The sequence below is a fragment of the Vicugna pacos genome, chromosome 21 (assembly GCF_048564905.1).
Source record: "Vicugna pacos chromosome 21, VicPac4, whole genome shotgun sequence".
In the NCBI taxonomy this organism is placed as follows: Eukaryota; Metazoa; Chordata; class Mammalia; order Artiodactyla; family Camelidae; genus Vicugna; species Vicugna pacos.
The window spans coordinates 20,170,409-20,195,915 of NC_133007.1; the positions used below are offsets into that span (position 1 = coordinate 20,170,409).

A 25,507-nucleotide genomic window follows, 5' to 3' on the forward strand; every position below is an offset into this window, starting at 1 on the left:
GGAACTATATTCGATACCGTAACTTATGGTGAGAAAGAATATGAAAATGAGCATATGTATGTTCACGTATGACTGAAGAATTATGCTGTACACCAGAAATTAACACAACATTGCAAACTGACTATACTTCAGTAAAAAAAAATATATATATGTACCCAAAAAAAACTTTGTCAGCATTGTGAAGTAGAGACTGGAGGGCATGAGACTAGAGATGAGGATCCTGTTAGGAGCTAGAGTAAGGAGGAGAGATCAAGGACTAAATAAGTAGTATCAGAGGAAATGAAAAAGGGAAGATGTATCAGAGAGGAATTACTGGGTTGACTGGAAAGCAGTCTAGCACAGTGGTGTTAAGAGAGCTATTTTAGAGCCAGGCATTCATTTACCCACTGTGCAACCATAAGAAGTAAAATAATCTGGAAGTCCATTTCCCCAACCAGAAAATGAAGTGAATACTAGCCACTCCTCATAGGCTTATGAGGATTAAAAAGTGTTGGGGGAGAAAACAAACAATTAATGCACAAAAGGAAATTTAGCACAGTGTCTGGCACAAAGTAAGTGCTCGGTTAGTTCCCATCAGGGAGAAGGAGGGGTTGAGAATGATTCCCAAGTAGCTGTGGAATCTGGCCTGCTTCTGCTTTTTAATCCTACAACCCAAGTCCTTTGTTTGGACCATTGCTTTTCAAAGTGTGGTCTCCAGACCAGCAGCAGCAGCAGGACTTGCGAATTTGTTAGAAATGCAAGTTCTCAGACCCTGCAAGAACTAGAGTCATAAACTCTATGAGTGGCATCCAGCAGTCTGTATTTTAACAAGACCTCCCAGGTGATCCTGTTATATGCTAAGTGTGAGAACTACTCATTTAAACGCCCATTTTCTCTAGTCTGAGCTCTTAAAACATCTCTTAGGGTATCCCTCTCAACAGTCTCTTTCCCTTCAATTTCTCATAATGAGCAGCCATAGGCTTCCTAAAAAACACACCACTCACCTCTAAGTCATATGAAATGTTGGGCAAGTTTATTTAACCTACTTGGACCCCAGTCTTCATATGTAAAAGGCAGCATTAAACATAATTATCTAAAATAATACCATCATCTAGGAGATGCCCACAATTGATGCTTGTTTATTATCATTCAACCTACTATCTCGTACTGACAGATACTACATCACTCAACTTGACAAAAGAACCAAGATTAGAACACAAACCTCCCAACTACGAATTCTGGTTCTTTTCATGAGACAAGGTTGTTTCTATAGTATTAAGAACATGCATTCCAAAATAAAAAATTACATTTCATTACTGTCAGCTTGATGCAATATTTTCAAAAATGAAAAAATTTTATTTTTTAGAAATGGACGAATGAAGCAACATGGAAATTTTTCAATGGTAGCTCTTGGTAAAAATTAAATCATAAAATAAGTATACTTACCTGTTATCTAAATGTGAATAGTTATACTAAATACAGAAATAGTTGAAATAAAAAAAGCAATGCCTTTATTTTTAAGCTTTATTTTATCACTCTTATCAAACAAACACACATCAGAAAGCATATCAACAGTGCATCTTACGGTAAGTCAGTTTACAACAAAACTGAACAAGGCAATTGTGTTTACAGATAAAGTTTTCAGCAAAAAACTATATGCAATACAGTTAACTGAATCGCAGTGTCCATACTTTTAGGTATATAGGAAAGTGGAAAATAAAAATTCTTTGCTACTAGGCAAGAAAAAACAGGTTTAAAAGACTTGAATAGAAATCAGAAATACAGAGATTTGAGAAAAGACCTCCTTGGTACTGATACACATCTACATTTATAGTCCCACTTAGTTATTAAAAAAACCTCACAAACAATAAGACATCACCAAGAACAGAGAACCATAGCGCCAAGAAATGCCAAGACCAATATGCTATTGAAACAGCTGGTAGAAACGCTAGACAACTACTCAGTATGTACTGTAATGTTCTTGTAGTTCTGAGGTGAAGGTAAACCAACAGGAGAGAAGACTCCTTATAACTGGCTTTGGTTTAAGTGATCGTTCACATTTTTTCTAACCATAGCTTCTAATCAAAAGCATAGCAATTACATGTTATTGAGGGAAACCAGTAGTAGGTTTTAATAATCACAACCAACCACTCCAGTGCTGCTATAGGAAGCCATAAGCTGTTAAAATCTATTGATCATAACTGGATTTCCAAGAGTGACCAAAAGATAACAAAGATGGAGCCCTTTGGGGGGGGGATCCTTTCTACCCTAGATGTGACTCTGTTGAGAGGATATAAAGGAATGTTAAATTACTTAAGTTTTTTTCCCAAAAAATTAAGAATGAGGAGTTAAATCCTGCTGGAAAAGATATGACAGCTTTACACTCAGCAAAGTAAATAACCTACAGAGGTGCAGCTTAACTTTTTTTTATTATAATAAACATTACCTACTTTCATAAGGTGCTGTGAGGTTGCAGCCAGTGCATACTAGCGTCACCCACGGCACTCGGTGTGCAAAGGGAGATCCGGAGATGGCTAATCCCCAGCTTCCTGCTGATCCTTGACTTGCACGAGTGTTGATATATACTAAATACACAAAAGCTTCAAATCAAATATTTATTTTTAAAAATTAGACCAAACTGAATATGGATATTTAATCTGGTTTCATATACTTTTAAAATAATTTTCTGGGGAAACAATAAGGAGGAATGTATAGAAAAGGCAATGTTTCTATGTTACAGGTACAAAACCTGGATTTTTAAAAATAAATATTTTTAGATTATAAACTATATGGATGATTACTAATACCAATAAAGAAGTGATTTTCTTCTCTTCATCCCTCTAGTTTTATTATTTATCTTTCTCTTCTTTACTCTTAAATTTGGCAGACTTCTGACAACACATGCTAATAAAATAATAGAGCTATAGATAATTCAAATAACTGAAAAGATTTTGAGTCTGTAGATGCACAATTTTGGGTGCATGATTTAGAACACCTCACTACATTTGCTTTTAAACACTCACTGTCCTGACATCATGAATATTATTAAGGGAATAGCTTAGAAGGAGAAGGCAATTCCAACCTGAAATAAAAAAGTGACTATGAATAATTCTCTTGCTGACAATTAAGAGTTTATGATAATAACAAATAGCAATGATGTTTACATAAGGATTTCCCAAAAAGGAACAAAAAATTTAACAATTCCAGTTTTGAGGTTGAGGGTTTTTTTTTTTTCCTCAGAGTATGACATTTTCATTAACACAGTATAATAAAAGAAGCTCTTATCTGCACAAGAAGTATTCATGGTCAGATAAGGCAAAGTAAGACAGAATGACTCTCTTTGCCTTTAAATTAAAATACCACCAACCTAGGTCGTAAAACATACATGGCTTTCAAAACAAGCCATCAGTTTTCTTTAGGATATTGTAATAGCTACTCTATTTAATGGGAAATAACACTCAGGCAATCATTTGATAAATTTCCCATGAATTCCAGCATTTATGGTGCCATAAACGTAACTGCCATGATTATGATAACTCTCTGAAAAGCACAAATAAAGCAAATTTAAAACATTAATCCTCATAAGCAGTATAAGGAACAAGAAAGTGCTGAGCTGTAGGAAAATGAATAAACACTTCATATCACAAGAACAAAGGCTGTGCAAACAATATATCTTATATCCTGAAGACCACCTTCATGACCACCTATAAAATATACAATTTCCTAAATGCTCTCTGGTTTATAGATATTTCTTTTACAGTCCATTTCTCCTATAAAATTACAGCAAAAATAATGTAAATTGTTTACCTTCTTCTTAAATATCCATAGTACTTGTCAATTACACATCACTGTGTGAATCTACTGATTGTTATACAATTTAAAAAGCCGTGAAAAGCACTGGAAGGGGGAAGTGGTTAAGATAACAAACATGATATATCCTATGGTGTCAGGCAGAGAAGCAGCTAACCTAATACAAAACAAAATCTTTAAAACTTTGGGTACTTCAAAAACGCAGACATCCATGTTCCTTTATAACTAAGAAAATGTAATTTATCCAAATATACCACAAGAGGCTCAGATGACTTCTGTATCATACAGATTCAACATTCTCATATTCACTGAGAAAGCTAGAAAGTAACACTAATTTCAAAAGGCTACTATCTCAAAGTAAAGGTGATTTACTGAGCACCTTAAGAAATGGAAATTCTTTTTGAGCTAATTGCGACGAAAGACTGGTCTGTATTGTGACCACACTTGGTAAGAAATAAATAATTTATATCAAGTGAGCGAGAGTGGTAAGAGTTGAAGAAGGAACCTAATATTAAAAATGGAACCAGATCCAAGGAAGAATTAGATTCTGCCAGATAACCCTGGCTTTTCGTTATATGTAATACTGGGGAAAAATCAAATATAAATAGTTTTACACATACAAAAAAAAAAAGGTACACCAAAGAATTTTGGAGTTTTCTACTACGTGACTCAATCAGTTATTCCAAAGAAAAGGCAAAGGTGCAATAAATTACCACCATCTGGGAAGTTTTCACCCAAATGAGTTTTAATATTTTCCAGGAAACACAAGGCACTTGCTTAAGTCTTTGACTGTCTACATCCACCAGACTAAAAGTCATAATGCGTTCCATCTGTACCCTAACCTGAATAAAGCCGCCTAGCACGTACCCTTGTATAAAAGTCCAGGTAAAATATGTGGTTACTGAGCGTCACCCTCTTTCCCTCACTCAGTAACTATGTTATAATTACCATCAGTTACTATGGTGCTGATATTCATTAAATTACAGAAAATAAAATGTCATGGTGCTAAGTATAACTAATAGTAGAAATCGTGTAAGACAGGCCTAATTTAATGAGGTCAGAATATAAGACCTAAGAAGAAAATGATGCCAAAATACTAGTTACCTGTATTTGAGGAATAAACTCAAACGAGCCATGAAACAGCATCTGAGTGCTGTAACTCTGACTATAATTTATTCCAGAAAGGTAACTGAAGCCTCAACCAGGGTGAAAGCTCAGTGCACTAAGACAGAGACAAGCCTATGCCCAGTTTCTCTCCAGCTTCCCCTACATGGCAGCACTGTTTCTGGCAGCATTCCTTATAATAAATTAGCTCAAAGGTTAAAATCTAAGTATGAGTAACAGCAATCTAGAAGGCAAGTCAAGTAAGGATTCAGAGTTTTTTGTTTTTTGTTTTCTTAAGGTTAATTTAACGTAGCTCAGCACTCTTTAGCAGCTGGAGTACCAAAAAGAAGGCAGTATTTGTCTCAATGAAAACAGGGAGAAGAATGAATAAAATGGTATCTATGGTTTTGTTCTAAAAGCAGCCATAGTTTTGGCTCAAGGCATAGCAGAGAGGGAATTTTTCTCTGAAGAGTTGCTACACTGATGGTCACAAAACAAGGAAGACATCCAGTCATAATAAATACAATCCCTTATTGCAAGAGGCTAATTTTGTTATTATTCCTTTAAAATGCAGCAAATAATTTCTCTTAGCTACTGCTATCTTTTACTGAGGTGGGCAACTCCACCTAGTCTTCTCTATATACAGCATTAAAGTTTTGACAGTGGCCAACTAGCCACCTTCTTCAAATGTTTCCAAAGAACCAAAGACTTCCTATAGAATAATCAATTTATATGCCTTTTCTGGGACAAAAAATGTACCATGACAATACCATGGAACAATAAAAAAAGAAACTGAAAGGCAAGAGAGAAGGAAGCACAGATATAAATTTAGGGAAAGAAAAACTACCTGAGATAAAATTTTCCCAAAATGGTAGGGGTTAAGCGACATGAACCCTCACCTCTCTACCCTACCTCTCAAAATGAAAATTTCTAGGTTTTTAATAACTTCAAGGAATCAAAATCTGTGTATATATTTCATCCTAAAAGAATCATGAAAATTGCATCTTTTAATAATATTTGGTTCAGGTTTAAAAAAGTTATCAGGATTAAATTTCTTATAATATCAGAGGGAGGGAGAATCTGCAAATGTCATCTTTGGTAGTAAGGGGCTAAGAGCTATAAAATAACCATTTAAATCACTGGGGGGTATCTCTTTTCGGTTCTGTGGCTTTACTATAAAATATTTAATTCAATGCATGGTTACTTAGGCTCATCAATTATTCCCTCAGCTCCCTTAAAATCTAGTTAGCATCTTCTGTAATAAAATTCTACAGTGTCAAACACTACATATGCATGAATACATCAGCAATTAGAAGACAATCAAAGAATGCTGTGAAATTCAGCATCAAGATGTTAGCAGCATACTGCATCATTAAGCTTAGAAGCCTACCTGCAGTTTATTTGTAAGGATTTTTTTCTTTTTGGTGGTGGTGGGGGGAGAGGGGAAGAGAAAAGTACATGTGCTAACCCAGAATACTTGCCCTTAAGAGGAAATCATTTGCATTCTGTGTTCATCAGTACATATGGAAGGACCTGGTGTTTTTAATCACCATGGAAGCTGCTACCCGTACAAACATTTATGTTTTAGGAAAGCTGAGGTCTCCACAATACTGGTGATACTCTCTTGAATTTCTATTTGAAAACAAACCAGCTAATCAACCTCTGAAAGGGCCAAAATGAAAAATAATAGTTCCTCCTTCTAGGGGCACATATTTAGAAGGTGACTATACAATTCTCCCTTGGGCACCATGCCACAAGGCCTTTTGGCAATTCATTTATCCACCTCCTTATACAAAATTTGGCTTCATAATAAATATTAAGGAGAGTCCTGAATAATTAGATAACTGCAAATAACTAAAATGTCAAATAGTAATTGTTTGAATAGGGTAACGTAATTCATGCTCTAAAATATACATTCTTAATTGGGCTCTAAATCACCTGCATGGCACATACAAGGAAAGACTATATGAGGAAGCTTCCAGTAGGGAGAGATACAAAAGACATTTTCCTTAGGAAAAAAATAAATACATAAAATTTTCATTTAGGTAAGAAAACAAAAAATTCAACTGTATACAACTTTTTCTTTTGAATAGTCAGTGCTTTATAAAGGTTTCCTAAGTTTTGAACCTTTGAAGACAATCTACTATAAAGTGGGAGGAATCCATAATTATAATTCCTAAAACCATGTAATCAACCTGTATCCGTGAGCTCACGCATACTAGTATCCTCTACTGGGGGCCACGTTAAATCACTATGAATCCTTTTAAAGAGTTCTTTATGAGCTTTCTTCCTTTCTACTTCCATGCTATTATATAGCTACACCTTTCTTAACTTCCTTGCAGTCAAAAGCCAGACCACCTGGGATGCTTTCCTCTAACTTCTCTCCCGCTAACGACAGTGGTAAAGAAGAAGGGAAAAGAAGGAGCGGGCAGGAGATAAGAGAGAGAAAGGAAGAGAGAAGAATCCTTGATCATTCACCATGACTTTGTCCATTTTTTTTCTTTTCCCTTCACTGAACATCTATTTCTTTCTTTTTGACCCACTTCAATTTTCCATCATAGCTGGCAGAACTCTATCTTGAGAAACCCTCCAACGATCGCAGAAGATTCAGTAGAAAACAGATGAGCTAATACAGGGTCTAAAGCAGACTGAAGGACGGGACAATTTATGTAGCAAAACTTTTCAAGAGAGTTTCAGTGTAACCCAGTCTAAACTCATTTATTCTAGGCCTCTCAGGAATGACGTATTTTATCATTTCATTGTATCAAACAGAACAACTCCCAAAATCTTACGTCCTAAATCTTACAGATACTAAACAGGTAGGGAAGAGATGGGCATAGACTGTATTAAGTCACAAGACTCACGCTATAAAGAACAGACTCAGATTTTCTCTAATCTTCCACACTTGCACACTCACTCGAGCATACATACTAGACATAAAAATTGTGCAAGATCAAGCATCAGTTTTCTACTTTAAAAGCCTTAATTAAAAAAAAATGTAGATAGGCTCACTGCAGTTTCTTTAAAGGAATATTCAGTACTACAGTACTCCTTTAAAAGAAGTCATAACTCAGTGTTAAGAACACAGTAGGGAATTGCTGCTTGACAATTACTTATCATTAGTGCCAGCTATGGGTATCAGCAATAAGGAAGAACCATCTGACAACATAAAGGGATAATCTGTAAGTGATGTCACCAACTCTAACAAATTTGTTAATAATATTCACCACAACATGATATTATTCATCTTTGCTTCATGAACACATGAACTAGTCCACATCTTTTTAGGTTACATACTGAAGAGCAGCTCTTGCCCTACTGCACAAAAAAAGGTTGCCCACATGGATGCTCTAAAACCCCTCAATGTATAGCTGAGAGGCCTTGTCCTACTCAGTGCCAAATGTCTGCAGTGCAGTCACCGCTTGAGTAATGGCTGCACATTAGTAGGAGTAAATAAATGTATAAAGTATTCCCTTAAAATGATAAGGGGGTACTTCTGCATTCGGATGTAGAATACAATAACCCAGGAAATGGAAGAGGAAAAACAGGAAATAGTCCTTAGGTTACTGATTAAAGCAAAGTTTGATACAGATATCCCCTCTTATAGGCACTCAGCGGGTAGAATGTAGCCACAACAAACTTCCCATCAAACATCCTTCCAGTCAGTAATTTCTGAGCAGCTTTGGAATCACCAGCATTTGCATACTCAACAAAGACCTGTAAGAGGACAGAGAAAACAAAGTAACTTCATTTTCATCAAAATCATTTCAGAACCGTGCCTCTCCAACTTTAACGTATATGTAACACTTGGGGACCTTGTTACAACGCATACCCTGCTTCAGCAGGTCTAAGATGGGACCTGAGTCTCCGCATTTCTAAACAAATTCCCAGGTGATGCCAGTGTTGCTGGTCTAGGAACCACATTTGTCAATTGCAAGGTTTAGAATACTTCCTTAGACTCAGTTCAATTCTGAAAGAATTCATCAAACATACATCCTTTGGCCAAGTTTATACAGGAGTGCTGAACACCACCAGACACTTGACAAAGATAGGGCCAAACAGCCCAGACAACAACTGCATTTCAACAGTGCCTCAGAGGAGATCTACAGAAGCCATAACCATCATAAGAAGTTTAAAACTAGGTAATTTCCTTTTCCATTGGTAGAAGTAGCAGCATAATAATTTATTAGTTCTTTTTGATGATCTATAACAAAAGTTACGGTGAAGTGAAATGACTTGAAATGACTTGTCCTCAGTGACCAGTAAATGTCTGAACCAGGAAAAGAACTGCCCCTCTCACCTCAGCCTCATTCATTTCATCAGTATTCTTCAAGCTGAGGGGTGAGCATCCTAGCGTGCTCAAAGAGAGACTTTCAAAAGGGAGTGCAAGAATACATAGTTTTAAGATTCTTCAATTTCCAGATTCTTAACTTTCATTTGTACCTTTTCCTAAAATTGGATCTACCTAGAAGTTCAGGCAGGTTATCCTTTCTCATTTCCGTTTCACAGGAGCCTCTGCCCTACTTGGCAAAGAAAAGTTATTTCCGAAGGGTATAAAAACCTTCAGGGCATAAAAAGAGGCAATTTCAAATACAGTACTTTTTTTTTTAATGGACTCTTCTTGCATTGGTAAACAATGCACCATGACCTGCCTATGACTGGTCACTCCCTGTCTCGTGCAAATATTTCTGTTAAGGTTGACGTGTGACATCAGACCTGGGATATTGTGGCCAGTGATGGGATTTTCTGAATTAGTAGTTATTGTAAAGTGGAGAGATGGAACTGGCTTTGTCTCTTCCATTCTATGACTATTTCAAGCTATGCATTACTCTTGAAAACAAAGTAGAGATCATCCAGGGCTACAAATTGCCTTTTAAAAAGAAAAAACATATATAAAGGTAAGTGGCACTTTTCAGCTATTCATAAAACCTATCCCTAAACTGTTGGCAGTGCCTAGAGACATATTTAAACATTTGGCAGTGCCTAGAGACATATTTGACATAACAACTGCGGAGGAGGGTGGGAGTAGAGCACCTAGTGAGCAGAGGCCAGGGAAGCTGTTAACTGGAAACCAAAGCACTTCCAAACGGCCAAAGCAGTATAGTTCATTAAGCTGTTTATTTTAAATCTAACTGCACGGGGAAAACGATATTGGCAAAGCTTTATGTGCTTTCTTTCAGAGTAGGTGCACTTCATATAACAAGGTAGCAAAGACGCGTATCACTGAATCATGAAATATATCATCTAATCACGCAATACACATTTCATTCATCTTAGATATATACCTAATATTTTATATCTCATTTTTTATAAAAATAAAAGTATGTTAGCTGTAGTTTCTAGTGATATAAACTTTTTCATTAAATGCAAAAGGAAAATTAGAAGATGCTGTCCAATTAGAATATCGAAATTCTTTCTGAATTTTTTAAATTGATTAATAATTAGTCCCAAATCCATACACCAAAGTTCAATGAGTAGAGATGCACTTACAGAAGGACTACCATGCTTTTTATCATATTCCTTGCTTCATAGATAACCTATAATTTTACATATTACATCATTCTAAATTAAAGAGGAAACACATCTTATTTTATAATTTATTATGAAATTAAATAATTATATTAGAGCCATAACATTTCAATCTTGACTACTTTATATAATTATAAGATGCATCCCATAATCTATCTTCCAGAATTTTTTGTAATATTTCTTTAAAAAAATAACATGTTAATTTAACTGAAAAATTCAAACTGGCTTTACTAAATAGGCAACAGACATTTTCAATAATCTGAAGAAGCTAAATCTGTGATTCTAAGAGTTTACCAAAACTTGCTTTCATTCTCCTTTAAACGTCAGTAGAAGCTTCTTATTTCTCTCACTGATAAAGCAAATGCCTTCTTGCTCATAAAGACTTATTTTTTTCCTATCATCTTAAACATGGATATTTCTCCCTTGAAAATATTACTCCTATTTCTCTACTGTGTGTCTTCCATTTCATTTTGACCACTCAGGTTAATATTAAGTCAGATCATGTCAGTCTTTAATTCAAAATCTTCCAATACCTTCCCTTCTCATTAGAGTAAAAGCCAACATTGCCTCAGTGGCCTGCAAGGCTCATTCTCCTTAATCTGCTCCCTACACGTCCATACCTCCCTGATCTAATTTCCTACTAGTCCCCATTTTTCTCACTCTGCACAGTCACACTGCCCTCCTCAAGCCCACCAGGCATACTCAAGGCCGCATGTCCTTCCTCACCTCCCCACTTAAACTTGCAGTTCATCCCACCACAGCACGTTAAACCTCTTCTCCAATCTCTTTTTCTCCACAGCACTTATCACTGTATATTCTTTTGTCTGTTTTGATCTCTATTATAACCCTGTGCCTAGAACATAACAGATGCTCACAAAATATTGATTTAGTAAATAAACAGCATTGATGTATTTAGCATGTTCCTGACACTGAATGAAGTAAATGTTGCTATTACCAGACTGGCAATAAGAACTTTTCACTAAGGCTAGAGTGAGATTTCTTTTTTTTTTTTTTTTTCAGTTACTAAGAATTTTCATAATACTTAACCGTAAAAAAAAAATCCAAAACCAATGGTGATTTCACACACCATGGGACATTTGGCAGTGCCTAGAGACATGTCTGACGTGACAATTGAGGAGGGCGGTGGGAGCAGAGCACCTAGTGAGCAGAGGCCAGGGATGCTGCCAAACACCCTCCAACATACAAGACAGCTCCTCAAAGAACTGCCCGGCTCAGATGTCAGTGGTGCTGAGGCTGAGAAACACTCAGAGTAAAATAATATGCTGTTTCCTGAAGAATAAAAAACCTACTGACGAAAGAAAGATTTCTCTTACATTTGTTGCCATATAATTTAATAGTTTTAGCCTGTACATTTTACAGACGAAAAAACTAAGGTTCATCAAAAAGTAAGTCAAGTTGAGACTAGAGCTCAGCTTTCAGGATTCTCACCTTGTTTAAAATTATCACTGATAATTCTATTACAATCAGAACCTAACCTAAATCATTTTCTAACTATACTTAATTAGAACAAAATTAGGCCAAATTATTTCTGTAGCTGACCCTGACCTAAATCAGCATATGATTCAGTTGGCCTGTTTACAATGGCTTAAAAGTAGACTCATATTCTTTAAAAACAAACTAACTGATTTAAAAAAGCACATGAATATTATACAACTTTTCAAAAAAGTGAAAAGTACAAACAAATAAAAACAGACGTAACGCGAAATTCATGATCCCCCATAACATCCAGTGCACATATTTCTACAGAACTAAAACATTTTGTACAGGATTTTAATGACCTTTGCATCATTCTGGAATTAAAAAACATCCACTTACTTGTCCTCTGCCAGGATTTTCTTTTGGAACAAGCAGAGATACCACTGGTCCATATTTTTGACACTCCTCTTTCACATCTTCTACAACATCTGGTTATTAATACACATAAGAGTAACCATATTTATGTAATTAAAATGCATTCATTATTTTTAAATTTTAAATTAAAGAATTCAAGAGTCCATATCTAAGTAATGAAGTCATTTTCTGTAACCTAAAATTAAGCCTAAGTTAAGAACAATATAAATTCAATGCATTTATTAATTTTCTTTTTATATTTTAAATTTCAGTTTTGAATAGTTAATACATTCAATTGATTCCAAATCCAAAAAAGTGGTCTTCCCAAATGACTTTCCAAAATGTCATTCTGTTCCCCTTCCTGAAGACAATAAACATTATCAGTTTCTTCTGTATCCTTCCATAAATATTATAAGTTTATACAAGCAAATATGATCATTTTAAGAAAAATATTCCAATCTTACTTTTTCTTTATTAACATTACATTTTTAGATCTCTCAATATCTTTCAATATCATTACATGAAATTTTCTTATCTGTTTTTATGACTATGTAGTATTTCACTTTATAGTTGACAACCTCTCTAATATGTGTCCTACTGCTGATTAAACTATTTCCAAACTATCTGCCATCATAAACTATATTGTAATAAATAAACTTGTACATATCTCATTTCACTTATGTATTTCTAAACCGACTTTCTAGAAATAGAATTAAGTCAAAATTGATACGAATTTCAAATTGCTGGAATTACCAATTTGCCTTTCATAAAGGTTCACCAATTTAAACCCTCTCCAGTGAAGTATGAGAATATGCTTTCCTATACTTTACCCACAAGACAGTTATCAAGTATTTATTTCACTGTCAATGTGACAGGTGACAAAGATATCACAATATGGTACCAGCATTTCAATAAATGAGAATGAAATGTGCATGTGAGATACACTGTACATACTTTCCTATGAATTGTCTGCTTCTGTCCTTTACCCATTATCTACTGGCTTGAGTTATAGAGCTTCTGTCTGTGATAAGACTGTAAATATTTTGTCTGTGGTGGTTTATGTCAAGGTAAATTTTGCTGAATTATTATTTTACTGCTTCTGAGTTTTGTGCCATAGTAGTAAAAGGCCTTCTCCACTCTAGGAATATGTTTTTAACCTCTCATGATTTTTCAGCTAAAAATTTTTTTTCCTTTCTTCTCTCCTTCTTGCCTGCCTGTCTTCCTTCCTTCCCTCCTTTCTTTTCCTTTCTCTCTGTTTTATTCCCTCCCTTACTTCTTTGTTTTGTTTTGAATACACTAACCCATCCATGACTTGCAATTTATTTTGTTCTAAAGTGGAAGGTTTGAATCTAACTTCTTCCACCACCAAGACTGTCTCAACACGTGATTTCTAGCTGCGCAAATTTACTTAAGACTAGTGTTATCTGATGATGACCTTGCAAATCAGAACTAACAAAGGCATTAATGGCACTGCATTGCTCTTTAATTCATGTAAGACTCTTAAACACTTAAGATTTAATAGCAACATATAAACATTAAAATACTCAGTGTATTTAGAAGTAGAAAAAAAGGTGTTACATAGCAAGATACACAGAAAACAGTAGGTATAGTCTACCCTAAGATTTATTCAAGAAGTCCAAGCTTGAGTTTTATAGAGATAAAAATTATTAGGAGGAGACAGAATAAGGTGACAAAGACAGTACAGTAGGCAGACAGACCTAAAGGACATAAGCAGTTATTTTGAATTAGATGCCAAGAGAGCACGTAGAACTACTATACCATAATGATGTGATTAAAACACTGCTGAGGACAAGACTATTCTTTCAGACAAAGAGGAATCCTAAAAAGCAAAGGCTGGAGATTCTTAAAACTGTCAGAGTCAAAGAAATCGCGTTTGTTTCATTTGTCAGGTAACTATATAAAGCTAAGAAACATAAAACGGTTTACTCTTACAAGATACAGTGTGGTAAAATCAGCCTTATCTGTAACGGTTTAATTTTCCACAAAGAAAATGTTTAATATCAAGCAACCGATATGTTTAAGTTTGGTCCTGCTTTTCAGGCCATTTACCACACTGCTTCCAGAATGCTCTTACTAAACACAAGTTTGACGGCATCTCTCTTCTAGTTTAAATTTTAAATGGCTCTAACCGCATTCAACAAAGAACAAATATTTGTTGAGTACTTATCATAAGCCAGGGACTACTCTGTCCCTGATGCAAAGTTTTTTTGTGCAGTTTCTATTCCAGTGTTACTATCTCTGGGATTAAAGTCCAAATTCTTAAACACAGCAAACAAGCCTATTAGATATCTGTATTCTGGCTACCTCTTCAGCTTCAACTGACTGCTCCTAAGATACAGCCATATCAATCTGCTGTTCTCTGAGCATGCCACACTTTCTCTCATCTCTATGTCTTTGAGCCACTTTTAGCTCAAACCAACTTTTAGCCAAGCAATGCCAATACCTAACAGAACTCAGTACCTCTGTAGAGATCCCTTCATGTATCACTCAGATTGAGTTAAGTACCCTTCCTCTCTGTCTCAGTATATTGCCCTACCTTCAGATTTAACAGAACTATAATTGTTTATGTAACTGTTTCCCCTATTACACTAAAGACAGGAAATAATCCCACAGTGGCAAGCACATATTCAGTAAATATGTCTTGAGTGAATGAGTGCAAAAAAAGAAAGCTAAAAAGGAGAAGTGGAAGCATAGGTCAGGACTAGAACAGACAGAAAGAAGTTGCTGAAAAAATTAATCTTCTTTATTTGGTAAAAGCTTATGAGATGTGAAAGAGCTAAAAGGACCTTAGGGACTGTTTTAGCCTGCTCGGTCTGCTATAGACTGAGGGGCTTAAACAACACACATTTCTTTCTCAGTTCTGAAAGCTGGTACTCCAACATCAAGGTGCAGGCAGATTTGGTGTCTGGTGTAGACAGCCGCCTTCTTGCTGTATCCTCACATGGCAGACGGAGAGGAGAGGAGTGGGAGGGAGGAGAGGACCGCGAGCCTGTCTCTTCCTTTTTAAAGAGTATTAATTCCATCTTGAGGGCCCATCCTCATGACCTAATCTAACCCCATTGTCTCCTAAAGCCTCCAACTCTAACTACTATCACACTAGGGATTAGGGCTTTGCCATACGGATTTGGAGGGGACGCACTCAATCTACAGCAGGAATCAAAAAGTGGGAGTATTTTGGAGATCGTATAGTTCAATATCCTCATTAAATAAATCAGTAAAATATGAGAATCTTATGAATTGCTATGACTATTCCACACTTAGTTAGGAAAGATGTATTAAAATATAATTTAGGAAGAACTGACCTTCGTATTCCTCTTCGTTCTCAAGATAATCATCGTCCAGCACATTCAGCAGTCTTAGCACTGGCGTAGGAAGCATCACCAAATCTTCAATATGAGGGGCTGTCAAGTTCATTACAACATAGTTAAATGCGAAGTCCCTCCAAATAAACTGATGAGCAGCAGGCAAAGGAGCTTGGAATATAAATTAGCTCTGGTGTCATATTTAACTGTCAAATGACCAAGGGAAAAATAAACATGTGTACAACTTACCAAACGGAATGCTAAAGAACGGGCTGCACAGCGCCATTTCAGCGGGGATCCTCCTGCTGGGATCATCGTGAAGCATGCTGAAGCACAAAAACAGGCATCCGTATGACTTCTGTCAAGTCTTTTGAAAATGCAACCATTAAAGAAAATAAAAATGTCCAAACGGTCACCATTGCATTAACTATATGAGCATTACTTACTGAATCAGTCATCTACAAAAAATATAAATGTTATTTGTGAGTAAATAGTCCAATAAAATACTATACATTTCCAAGGCATAATATTTTATTTTAATTTAAAATGTTTTTGATTAATAAATACAACATGGGAAAGTGATCCACGCTCTGTAACACTGAGTGAAAAAGGCTAGACATGGATTTGGGGTAATCCAACTCTAAAAAAAAAAAAAAGAAGATAGTGGTGAGATGACTTTCAAGTCTTATCAAATCCCCCTAATAATAAAGCAACTTGATAGCCAACCACAATCAATGGATAACATCTACAACAAAAGTAGGTAACCCTAATAAACCCAAAACACAAGGGGCCAGGGACAAACCATCAACAGCACCAGACCTGCACCACGCTGGCAACTATGTAGAAGGAAGCAGAGAAAAGCAACGGTTGATCTGAGGAACCAAAGAGAAAAATAATCCCACAGGCCATGAGGTATTCATGTAAGTGAATCTGAGGAAAGCAGCTGAAACAAACAGGGGTTGTACATTCTAATTCCACGTGAATGCAGGGGGTCCACTGTAAGATCTGAAGAGGTCAGAGTAATCTAGACACTAGGACCTCTCAAAACTAACCAGCTGAAGCTCCCTTCCAAGGCAAAATCCTGCAGAGAAAAAATATCTTAGGAAGAGAATCCAAGTTGATGGGGTAAATGAAAGTTGAGAAAGAAAGAAACAGACACCAGGAAAAATGTAGGGGAGGGGAAGAGCCAGGAGATCTCAGGGGAAAAAAAAAAAAAAAACTTAAAAAAAAATTACACATTAGAAGAAGGAGCCTCACATAGTTAGAAAAGCTGTCACAACTACACCTTCTTCTATAAATTTAGGAAAATGAATTTCATATAAAAATGAGCCACACAAAAAGTACTATTAGCAAAGCTATTATACAAAAAAAGACAATTGCAAAATAACATCCCTCAGACAACGAACACATGCCAGAAAGACAAGACCACAACACAGATGAACACTATAATCTGCCATTTCAAAGGGAGCTAAAGGCATTTTTTAAAAGATACAGGTATGAAAGAGCAACATAAATCAAAGTTAGAAAAATTCAAAAATTAATAGAACTCAGGGAAGAACTAGAAATACAAGGAAAATAAGATTAATCTGGAAGAGACATAAGGATGAATAAACACAAGTGACAATGTCTTAAAGATAAAGGGCAGAGAGGGTATAGCTCAGTGGTACAGCATGTGCTTAGCATGCACGAGGTCCTGGGTTCAATACCCAGTACCTCCATTAAAATAACTAAGTAAATCAATCAATCAATCAATCAATCAATCAATCAAACCTAGTAACATCCTCCCCCCAAAAAATGTCAACTCTGAATTCTGTGACCGGTGAATATACGTTTCAAAAAAGGTAGCAAATAAAGGCATTTAAAAAAAAAGAGAGACATAAACAGAAGGTAGAAAGGAGAAATTTTGTTTAAATCTAAACAATAATGAAATAGATAAAAAAGATTTAAGAGAAAGTGATAATACTGAACAGAGCCAAAGAGAATTCAGCATATGTAGATTAAGAGTGCCTGAAGAAAACCAAAGCAAAGGAACAGAGCACTAAAAACCTTAAGAATATTTTCCTAACACACACAAAAAATCTGAAACTACATATTTTCCTGAGAATATTGACCCAGAACAATGAAAATCTATTATTCTGGTAGAAGTCACCAGCCTTTTAAGAAAAACATGAAATCCTTTGGACAGCTAGGCAAAAAGACAAAATGACTTCTAATATAAAGACAACTGAAGTGTCATCCGCACTGTTTTCCACACCAACACTCTTTGTTAGAAGAAAACATAGCACAGTTGACCCTTGAACAGAACAACGTGGGGGTTAGGGGCACCCCCTCTTCCTTGCAGTAGAAAATCCATATAACTTATAGCCAGCCCTCCATACCCACAGTTCCTCTGTATCCACGGTTCTGCCCCCACAGGTTCAACCCACCGCAGATTGTGAAGTACTACACTATTTACCATTGAAAAAAATCCATGTATAAATGGACTCACAGTTCAAACCCATGTTGTTCAAGGGTCAACTGTAATATATTTAAGATACTCAAAAGAAAAATGTATGTCAATAATGTTCATACCCAAACAGAATTTAAGCACAGTTTAACTATTATTAATATGCAAGAACTCAGAGAATATTAATCCTTTGATGGAGAGATCAATCTTTAGTAAACTAAAATTAGAGAGACAACAACACAAGGACCAGTGGTGAACATTAAATATCTAGTTACATGTAGAACTAAGATAAATGAGAGTGTTTGAAAACAGAGAGTGTTATATAACACCGTGGTCTTGAATTTGAATTGGAAATATCAGTATGAACTCTGTGTACTTAAAAGGTCTAAAAACAATGACCACCTCAGTAGCAATGAATACTCCTAATACCCAGACTGTTGTTTTAAAAGACCATTTCCTACTAAAAGCAACTAGGCTTCTTGGAGAAATGCCTCCTTCCAGGTCTGGGGCAGAAAATGTGTAAGATGAGCTGGGAACATCTTATCACGCCAGATAGCAAAGAAGCTGTCAAAGATAAGGTCTGCCAAAACCAACTTTCAGAGTCTCACATTCATCAAATATGGGACAATTTCCACTTCAATTAGGATAACAACTGCAATGGACAGAAATATACCAAATATATTTAATAACATATTAGCTAATGATAATGGTACTTTGACCTTTCAAAAAGGGGATGATCTCCTTTGGAAGATGACTGGGAATCAACTCATTATGAAAATTAGTAAATAAAGAGAATCAAGCATTTATTTTGCCTTCAGTTAGTCAAATGAACAGAAAATGACAGAATAAGAACATCACCATTCTATAACTCCTAACAAAGTAATGGATCTAGGCACTGAATATTAACAGTTGTGAACACATAAAATGGAGATGGCCATATTATGTGCAGACTTACAAATAAGGGAACAGGAGGGCAGGAGACGGAAAGGGACCTTTTAGAGTAGGAGAAACTTAAAAGGGATTTTTCTTTTAATAAAAGAGCAACACTAAACCATAGTGTTTAGGAATGCACACATAAGTAATAACACTATAATGAAAACAAGGAAGTAATTACCATGAAAGTCAGGGTAGCGGTTACTTTTATGGAGAAAGAAGGGGCTTGATATTAGAATGGGATGCACAGAGGACTTCTGGAGTAGCTGGTAAAGTTCTATTTCTAACCTGAATGGTGGATACAAGAGTATTCCTAAACATTCATTAAATTACATATTTGTTTTCAGTATCTGTGTTTTACTCCACAGTTAAAAAAAAAAGGCTCAAATAATTTGCATGCATGCACAACAAAATACGAAGAAAAATACTGAAAAGAAATACACTAAAGTGCAAACACTAGAAAGTGGGTGTACAATTTTTATTTTCCTCATCACAATTTTCTGTAGCATCCAAATCTAGTATTACTTAGCTACAGAAGGGGAGGAAAAATCCAAATAACAAAGTCAAAACTACAACTTAGGAGATTTACTTCCATCCTAGAATCCATCATATAATTTTACACTGCCTCTTTTCAATATAAAATGCAACATGTCATATCTAATATCAATCAGATACTAACAGCTATTTAAAACTACTGTCATTTGTAAAACACACACACAAACACACACAAATAAGTGCAAGCAAAACTGGTGAGATCTGAACTCCGTGGACTGTAATGTCAATTTTCTTATTCTGATATTGTACTACAGTTATGCAAGATATTGCCACTAGGAGAAACTGGGTAAAGGGTACACGTATATCTCTGTAACATTTTTGCAACTTCCCGTGAATCTGTAATTATTTCAAAATAAGGAGTTTAAGTTTAAAAAAAACTGATTGGAAGATATATAAGGTCAGTATTCCAAAGAAACAATAATACTCTGACTTGATCAAGAGATCTACCCTTTTGCAGCATACTAAATATTTTATTCATTTCTAGCCCACAAAGCCAGAAATGTGAAAAGACAACTATTTGATAACACATATTGTTTATTTTAAAATATCTATTATGATTGGATTTACTCAGAAATCAGAAACACTGTATCTGTCCCCAAAGTTTCCAATGATAATTATTTAAAGTATAATTTGAAACTTTCTTTTTAGTAGTCCAAAGCAAACGTAGACTTTAGTTAATAATGACTCTCTTAAAAAATCTATTTTCCATCAAGTTTACAAAACAGCCAGTGCTATGAAAGGCCAAAAGTACAGTGGCCCACCATTCATCTTCCACTGAATAAATGGCTGCTAGGAAGAACCTAGTATCTGGTATTCACCATGAAAGAAGGAACATTCCTTTGAAAATAAATTTAGTAAAACAATTTGATCACTTTGTTTCTTATAGGAAGCTAACCTGTATAAAATATCTAAAGTAAGATTTTTAATTCTAAGGGAATAAAACCTCTACATGATTAAGCAAATCAGAAATAATAATATAAGTCCATTCAGGGAAGAAAAGCTTCATACAGCAAACGCAGAAAAGCAAGTTTTAAAGTACACGTAACATACCTTTTGATAAGGTCTCTTAGGTGATAGGCTGGAATTGCGGCATTCACCACTGCTTTACTGGCAAATATGTGATCAATAATAGCAGAACTGTTTGCCTAAAAAGACAGAAAAAAGCCTTCCTTTGGTTATTCAACTCAGTCTATTTATTGAGTACTGGGCACACAGCACTGAACTGCTTGGTAAGTTAAATGTAACAGAAAACACCCTTCTGAGAGCTGACAATACTAATGGAGGAGATTATGTACGTTATTATAAACTTCTAGAGAAGAGGAACATTTTTTTCTCCATTCTTAATATCTGGCACTCTATGCACATTTACTATATGAATGAATAAAGAAACAAATACCAAAACAACCAGAGAGATATGTATATAGTTTAATGCAAAGTGAGAAAGTAAATATGTGGGAGATGGGTCAGAGTGTCCTAGTGATGAACCTTCAAATGGTTTTCAGATAGATATAAAATAAACTGTCAAAGAGAAAACAGGGTGGTATTTAAAAACTGCATCTGTCGCATTATTCATACCCTAAATCCTTGTGGAACACAACATTTTCTTCCTGAGTACTATGCAAATGTATACATGAGCGAAAAGACCCGATACCATCGTTATCACTAAACCTTACCGAATACTTACCACAGGCCACACGCTAGGCTAAGAACTAGGTGTCCTTTTTTTTAATTAACCTCAATAATCTTATGAGACATATGCTGTTACGATCCTCATTTTACAGAAAGTAAACCATGGCTTAGTAATATTAAATAACTAAGTGAGAGGTGAAGGCCAGGTATGAACCCTAAAGATTTGACTTCAGAGCCTATGCTCATATTTAGCAATTCTGCCTCCATAGAAAGTGATAAAATATAGAATAATGAATAGCTCTTATCTAGGGACAGCATGTTGGCGATCCCCCCCCAGTACACATCGTGTCTCCAAATTTCACACACACACAAAAATACCTAAGTGTGACCCAGCTCTGATCAGCTCTGGTCCATGCAGAAATAGTCCAAGAGCTCAAAGCTAGTCAAAGCTAATGCAGGTGACTGATCGGTATCTGTATTAGCACTAGAGAAAGAACAGTAGACTGGGAGTACTCATGATAAAGAATGACACCGGTTTTACTCACATGGCAGCACTTTTAATGCCAAAAGTAAACATCAGATACACCCACTAGGCCATCAAAGTATTCCTTCTAAGAATTGCTTCACCAGGTATCAATGACTAGAGGTTTAAAAGAAACAAAACCCTGTACGGTATAACAGCCACACACTATGTATTAGATGCTCAAAAAAATGTGCTTAATATCAAAACCAGTGATAAGTCCTAAACATTGCACTGTTTATCAAACCTCTGGCCTAAGGGATACTGACATCACCACAACATTAAAGCCCCAATATGTTTGAAGACATAATGCAGTTAATTCCTAACTCATGAACATACAAAAAGTTAATTCTCACGTCAGAGGTTTGGAACTTAGAACCCATGATCCCAAAGAAACAATGTTATGAGCAGTCGTCACTTTATCGGACAGTTCACATATGGAGTACATATAAATATGGAGCAGTGTAGAACCATGGACAGAACACTGCACTTTGAGTAGGAGGAACAGAATCTGGGGCCTAGAACATACAGTTGTATGATCTGGAGCAAGTGGTTTTACATTATCTGTGCCTTCAGTTTTAAAAGAATAACCAATATCCACTCTAACAGTCCTCACAGAATATTATTATATTAGTAATATTTTGAAAGGTAATATAACTACATGACTAAACAAAATAAATCACTTTTGCTTCTTCAGGAAAACGCATCGATTCAAACATTTTATCAAGCACTCACGATATGCCTCAGGCTAGGAACAGTGAGCACGCCACACTCCCCAGCATGTCTGCAGCTCCGGGAGCGAGGAGTGGCAATGAAGGCAACGTAAATGCAGGAAGAGGAATACTGCGGAGATGGGGCAGAGTCCTCAGTAAGAATCACTGTAAACTGCGTACTCTCAAACTGGGATTAAGGACCTCAAAGCAAAACACTGGTGTAGTTTACCTTCCATTCCTGAGATCTGACTGTATGTTTCAGTTTCATTCCTGAGAACATTTCCAGTAAAATGATTCCTAGGCTCCACAGATCCACAGCTGAGGTACATTCTGTGTCACTCTGCAGGCCAGCCTGGGCCAAGCAATTCTGCAGTTCTGCTTCCGGAGCCCGATACCCGTCTGTCTGAATATACTTTACATCCTAAAGAAGATGAGTAAGTGTTATAACCAATAAAAACCTGCCCATTTTCCATCCATCTTTACAGTGTATTCACCTCTCTAAAAGTGCAGTGAGCCAAACTGAATGCCAAATTTTTTGGTCCTCGGCTACCACAATTCTTTGGTTCATTAACTGAGCAGTTCTCACAGGCCAGCTGTCCACTTTCCACACAAAAGTGCTCGTTTCTTTGGGTAATGTCTTGCCTGGTAGGCACTGCTGATAAATAAGGACACTCTGCAAAGAGCCGATAAACTATGGAGAATGGAGTGTTTGCCAGAACTCTCACATGTGTTCTGCCATTAGAGAGAGCCCCAACACTGAACAGTAACTCAGCAATTAACCAAATGCTCAAAGAAAAAAAAAAAGCATTCTATATAGATAAAGTATTTTTAATAATTTCAGAGCCCTCTTGTACTAGCTCCCCCATGACCTGACCCAAACATATATCCTTTTTTAACATGAGTATGGCTATGAAATTCTTTTTATTTGCTTCATTCCCAGGCATTTCAGTATTTTAGATAGAAATATCTCTTAAGTCTCTACTAAATCATCTGTTATTTAAAAATATTTGGCTTAGACCATTGTCGGGGTAGGGAGAGAAAGCATATCTTACCTGATTGCCTTCTTTGAAGCTAAGTCCAAAGTCAATGAGCTTAAAACATTCATTCTCGGCACTCCACAATATATTACGTGGTTTGAGGTCTGCGTGGACATAACCCTCATGATGAAGAAAAGCAAGGGCCTCTAGAACATCTCTGGCACAATGCTGTATCATCCACATGGAACAACCCTGGTGACTGGAATATAAAAGCAATTCCGAAACACTGACATCCAGGAGTTCAAGCAACAGACAGCGTGATGGCACATTCGGAGAGAAGTGGATTGTAAAGACTCCATATAAAGTCACTAGAAAAAGAAACAAATTGTAATATTTTAAAAACCAGACTCAGAGTAAGTGACTACTAAAGCAGATGCAGATTTGGGATAGTCCAGATAAGGATAACTCTGATGAGCAAGCAAGCTCTCACTGTAATTTATTTTTCCCATGAGTAAGCTTTTTGGGCAACTGGGTTATTCCATTTTAATAAGGTAAGATGAGATGACCTTCAACAGCGGATCACTATTCAAAGATATTAAATATGGCACAATAAGCCAAACTGTGTTTCACCAAGCACTCAGTGGTGGGTGAATATGCACTTAGGGTGCCAAGCAAAAATGATCAGAAGAAATATCCAAATACTAAGTACTCTCAAGGCAAAAGTCACAACATGCAAAAGCAAACTTGAAGATTGGTTCTTGATCCAAAACAGCACTCTATAATATAAATATTAAAAGGAGAGATCAAGACTTTCAAGATGATATTTTAATCTAATCTTGTAGAGATTCAACAAGTTCTTAGGCCTGTAAAAACTAAAAAAAAAAAAAAAAAGTCCTTTTAAATACCAGGGTTACATACACCATTTGGCAACCCTTAAAGAAAGAAAGAAAACAGCAACACTAGTGTTAAGAAATTCTTTTCCAAAATGGTAAACAAAAAGGTCACTCTTCAAATAAAATATGGATCATGCTTGCTAGGAAGACATTTACTAGACAAAGCCATAAATAATTACAAGCTCTCTGTTGGGTTTTCACAGTTCAATCATTAGTAATCATTACATATTTTACATTCTGAATATCTGAATTATGAAACATGGTCTTACCTGGGTAAAAGCATAAAGTGCAGATGTATCAGCATAATTTTCACACTGCCATAAGGACTCCTATGTAAAATTTAGGAGTCATTTCTCCAAATCCATACTAAATACGTATCAAGTAACATCTACATGAGTTATCAGCACTGACGTCACAAGTACTAGAAATATTTCCCATTTTCTCTGGTAAGGAAAGATTTAGAAATTTCCGTACAAAACATGACCATCCAGTAAAGCTCTGCCTCCTATTCTCTGTGCTAATAGGGGCAGCATTCTTCAGTGAGAACTGATGCAAAACAGAACTTAGCATCTACTATAATGACACTGGGCAAAGCAGACCACCAACTCCACGGTACTGCAGACAGTAAACAACCGAAGGGGGATGGTAAAGGGCCCTGGACCGAGAGAGAGAGAGAGAGCCAGACCCACTTCTCTCGCCTGAAGACGGAGCGCCAGGCTGAGAGGGAGTGTATGCCTGGACAGGGACCCGGGCAAGAAGAGAAGGGAGACAGCGGCAATTACCGATGTTCCTGTGACCCTGCAACTGCTCCAGCGCCGCCCTCTCTTTGCGGAAACCGTACTCCGCGGCCGAGGCCGCTGCCCCGGTGGTTCCCGGCGGTAAGAACTGCTTGAGGGCGCCGGGGGGCGAGCCGGGGGTGCCGCAGCAGCGCACCCGGTACACCGAGGCCGAGGAGCCGCTACCCAGGCGGCTCTGTACCTGCCACAGCCGCCCGAAGGCTTCCAGAAACCGCGGCGGCTCCGCACCCCACGCGCAGCCGGATCCCGCCATCGGTGTGGACTGAGGGCACTGACACGGAGCTGACGCGACGCCCGGGGCAGGCCGGCAGGGCCCGCGGTCACATCCCCGCCCGCCGGACCAGCGGCTCCGCAGGGAGGGGCCTGCAGCCGCCTCACCGACTGCCGGGACCTCAAGCCGCCATGACACCGGAAGCCGTATGCTCCTGGGTCTCAGAAGCCGGAAATG

The 25,507-nt window shown here is 36.7% G+C and overlaps 1 protein-coding gene across 1 annotated transcript; it reads right to left on the reverse strand.

Moving 5' to 3' along the window:
- Window positions 1–1,489: 1,489 nt before the first annotated feature.
- On the reverse strand, window positions 1,490–25,472 carry UHMK1 (U2AF homology motif kinase 1). Its single transcript, XM_006209042.4, has 8 exons — window positions 25,045–25,472; window positions 23,445–23,737; window positions 22,622–22,813; window positions 20,581–20,675; window positions 15,846–15,922; window positions 15,597–15,695; window positions 12,259–12,347; window positions 1,490–8,610 (listed from the first exon to the last, which is right to left on the reverse strand). The coding sequence occupies exons 1-8, from the start codon at window positions 25,310–25,312 to the stop codon at window positions 8,464–8,466; spliced, it is 1,260 nt and encodes a 419-aa protein (XP_006209104.1). The 5' UTR covers window positions 25,313–25,472; the 3' UTR covers window positions 1,490–8,463.
- Window positions 25,473–25,507: the final 35 nt, after the last annotated feature.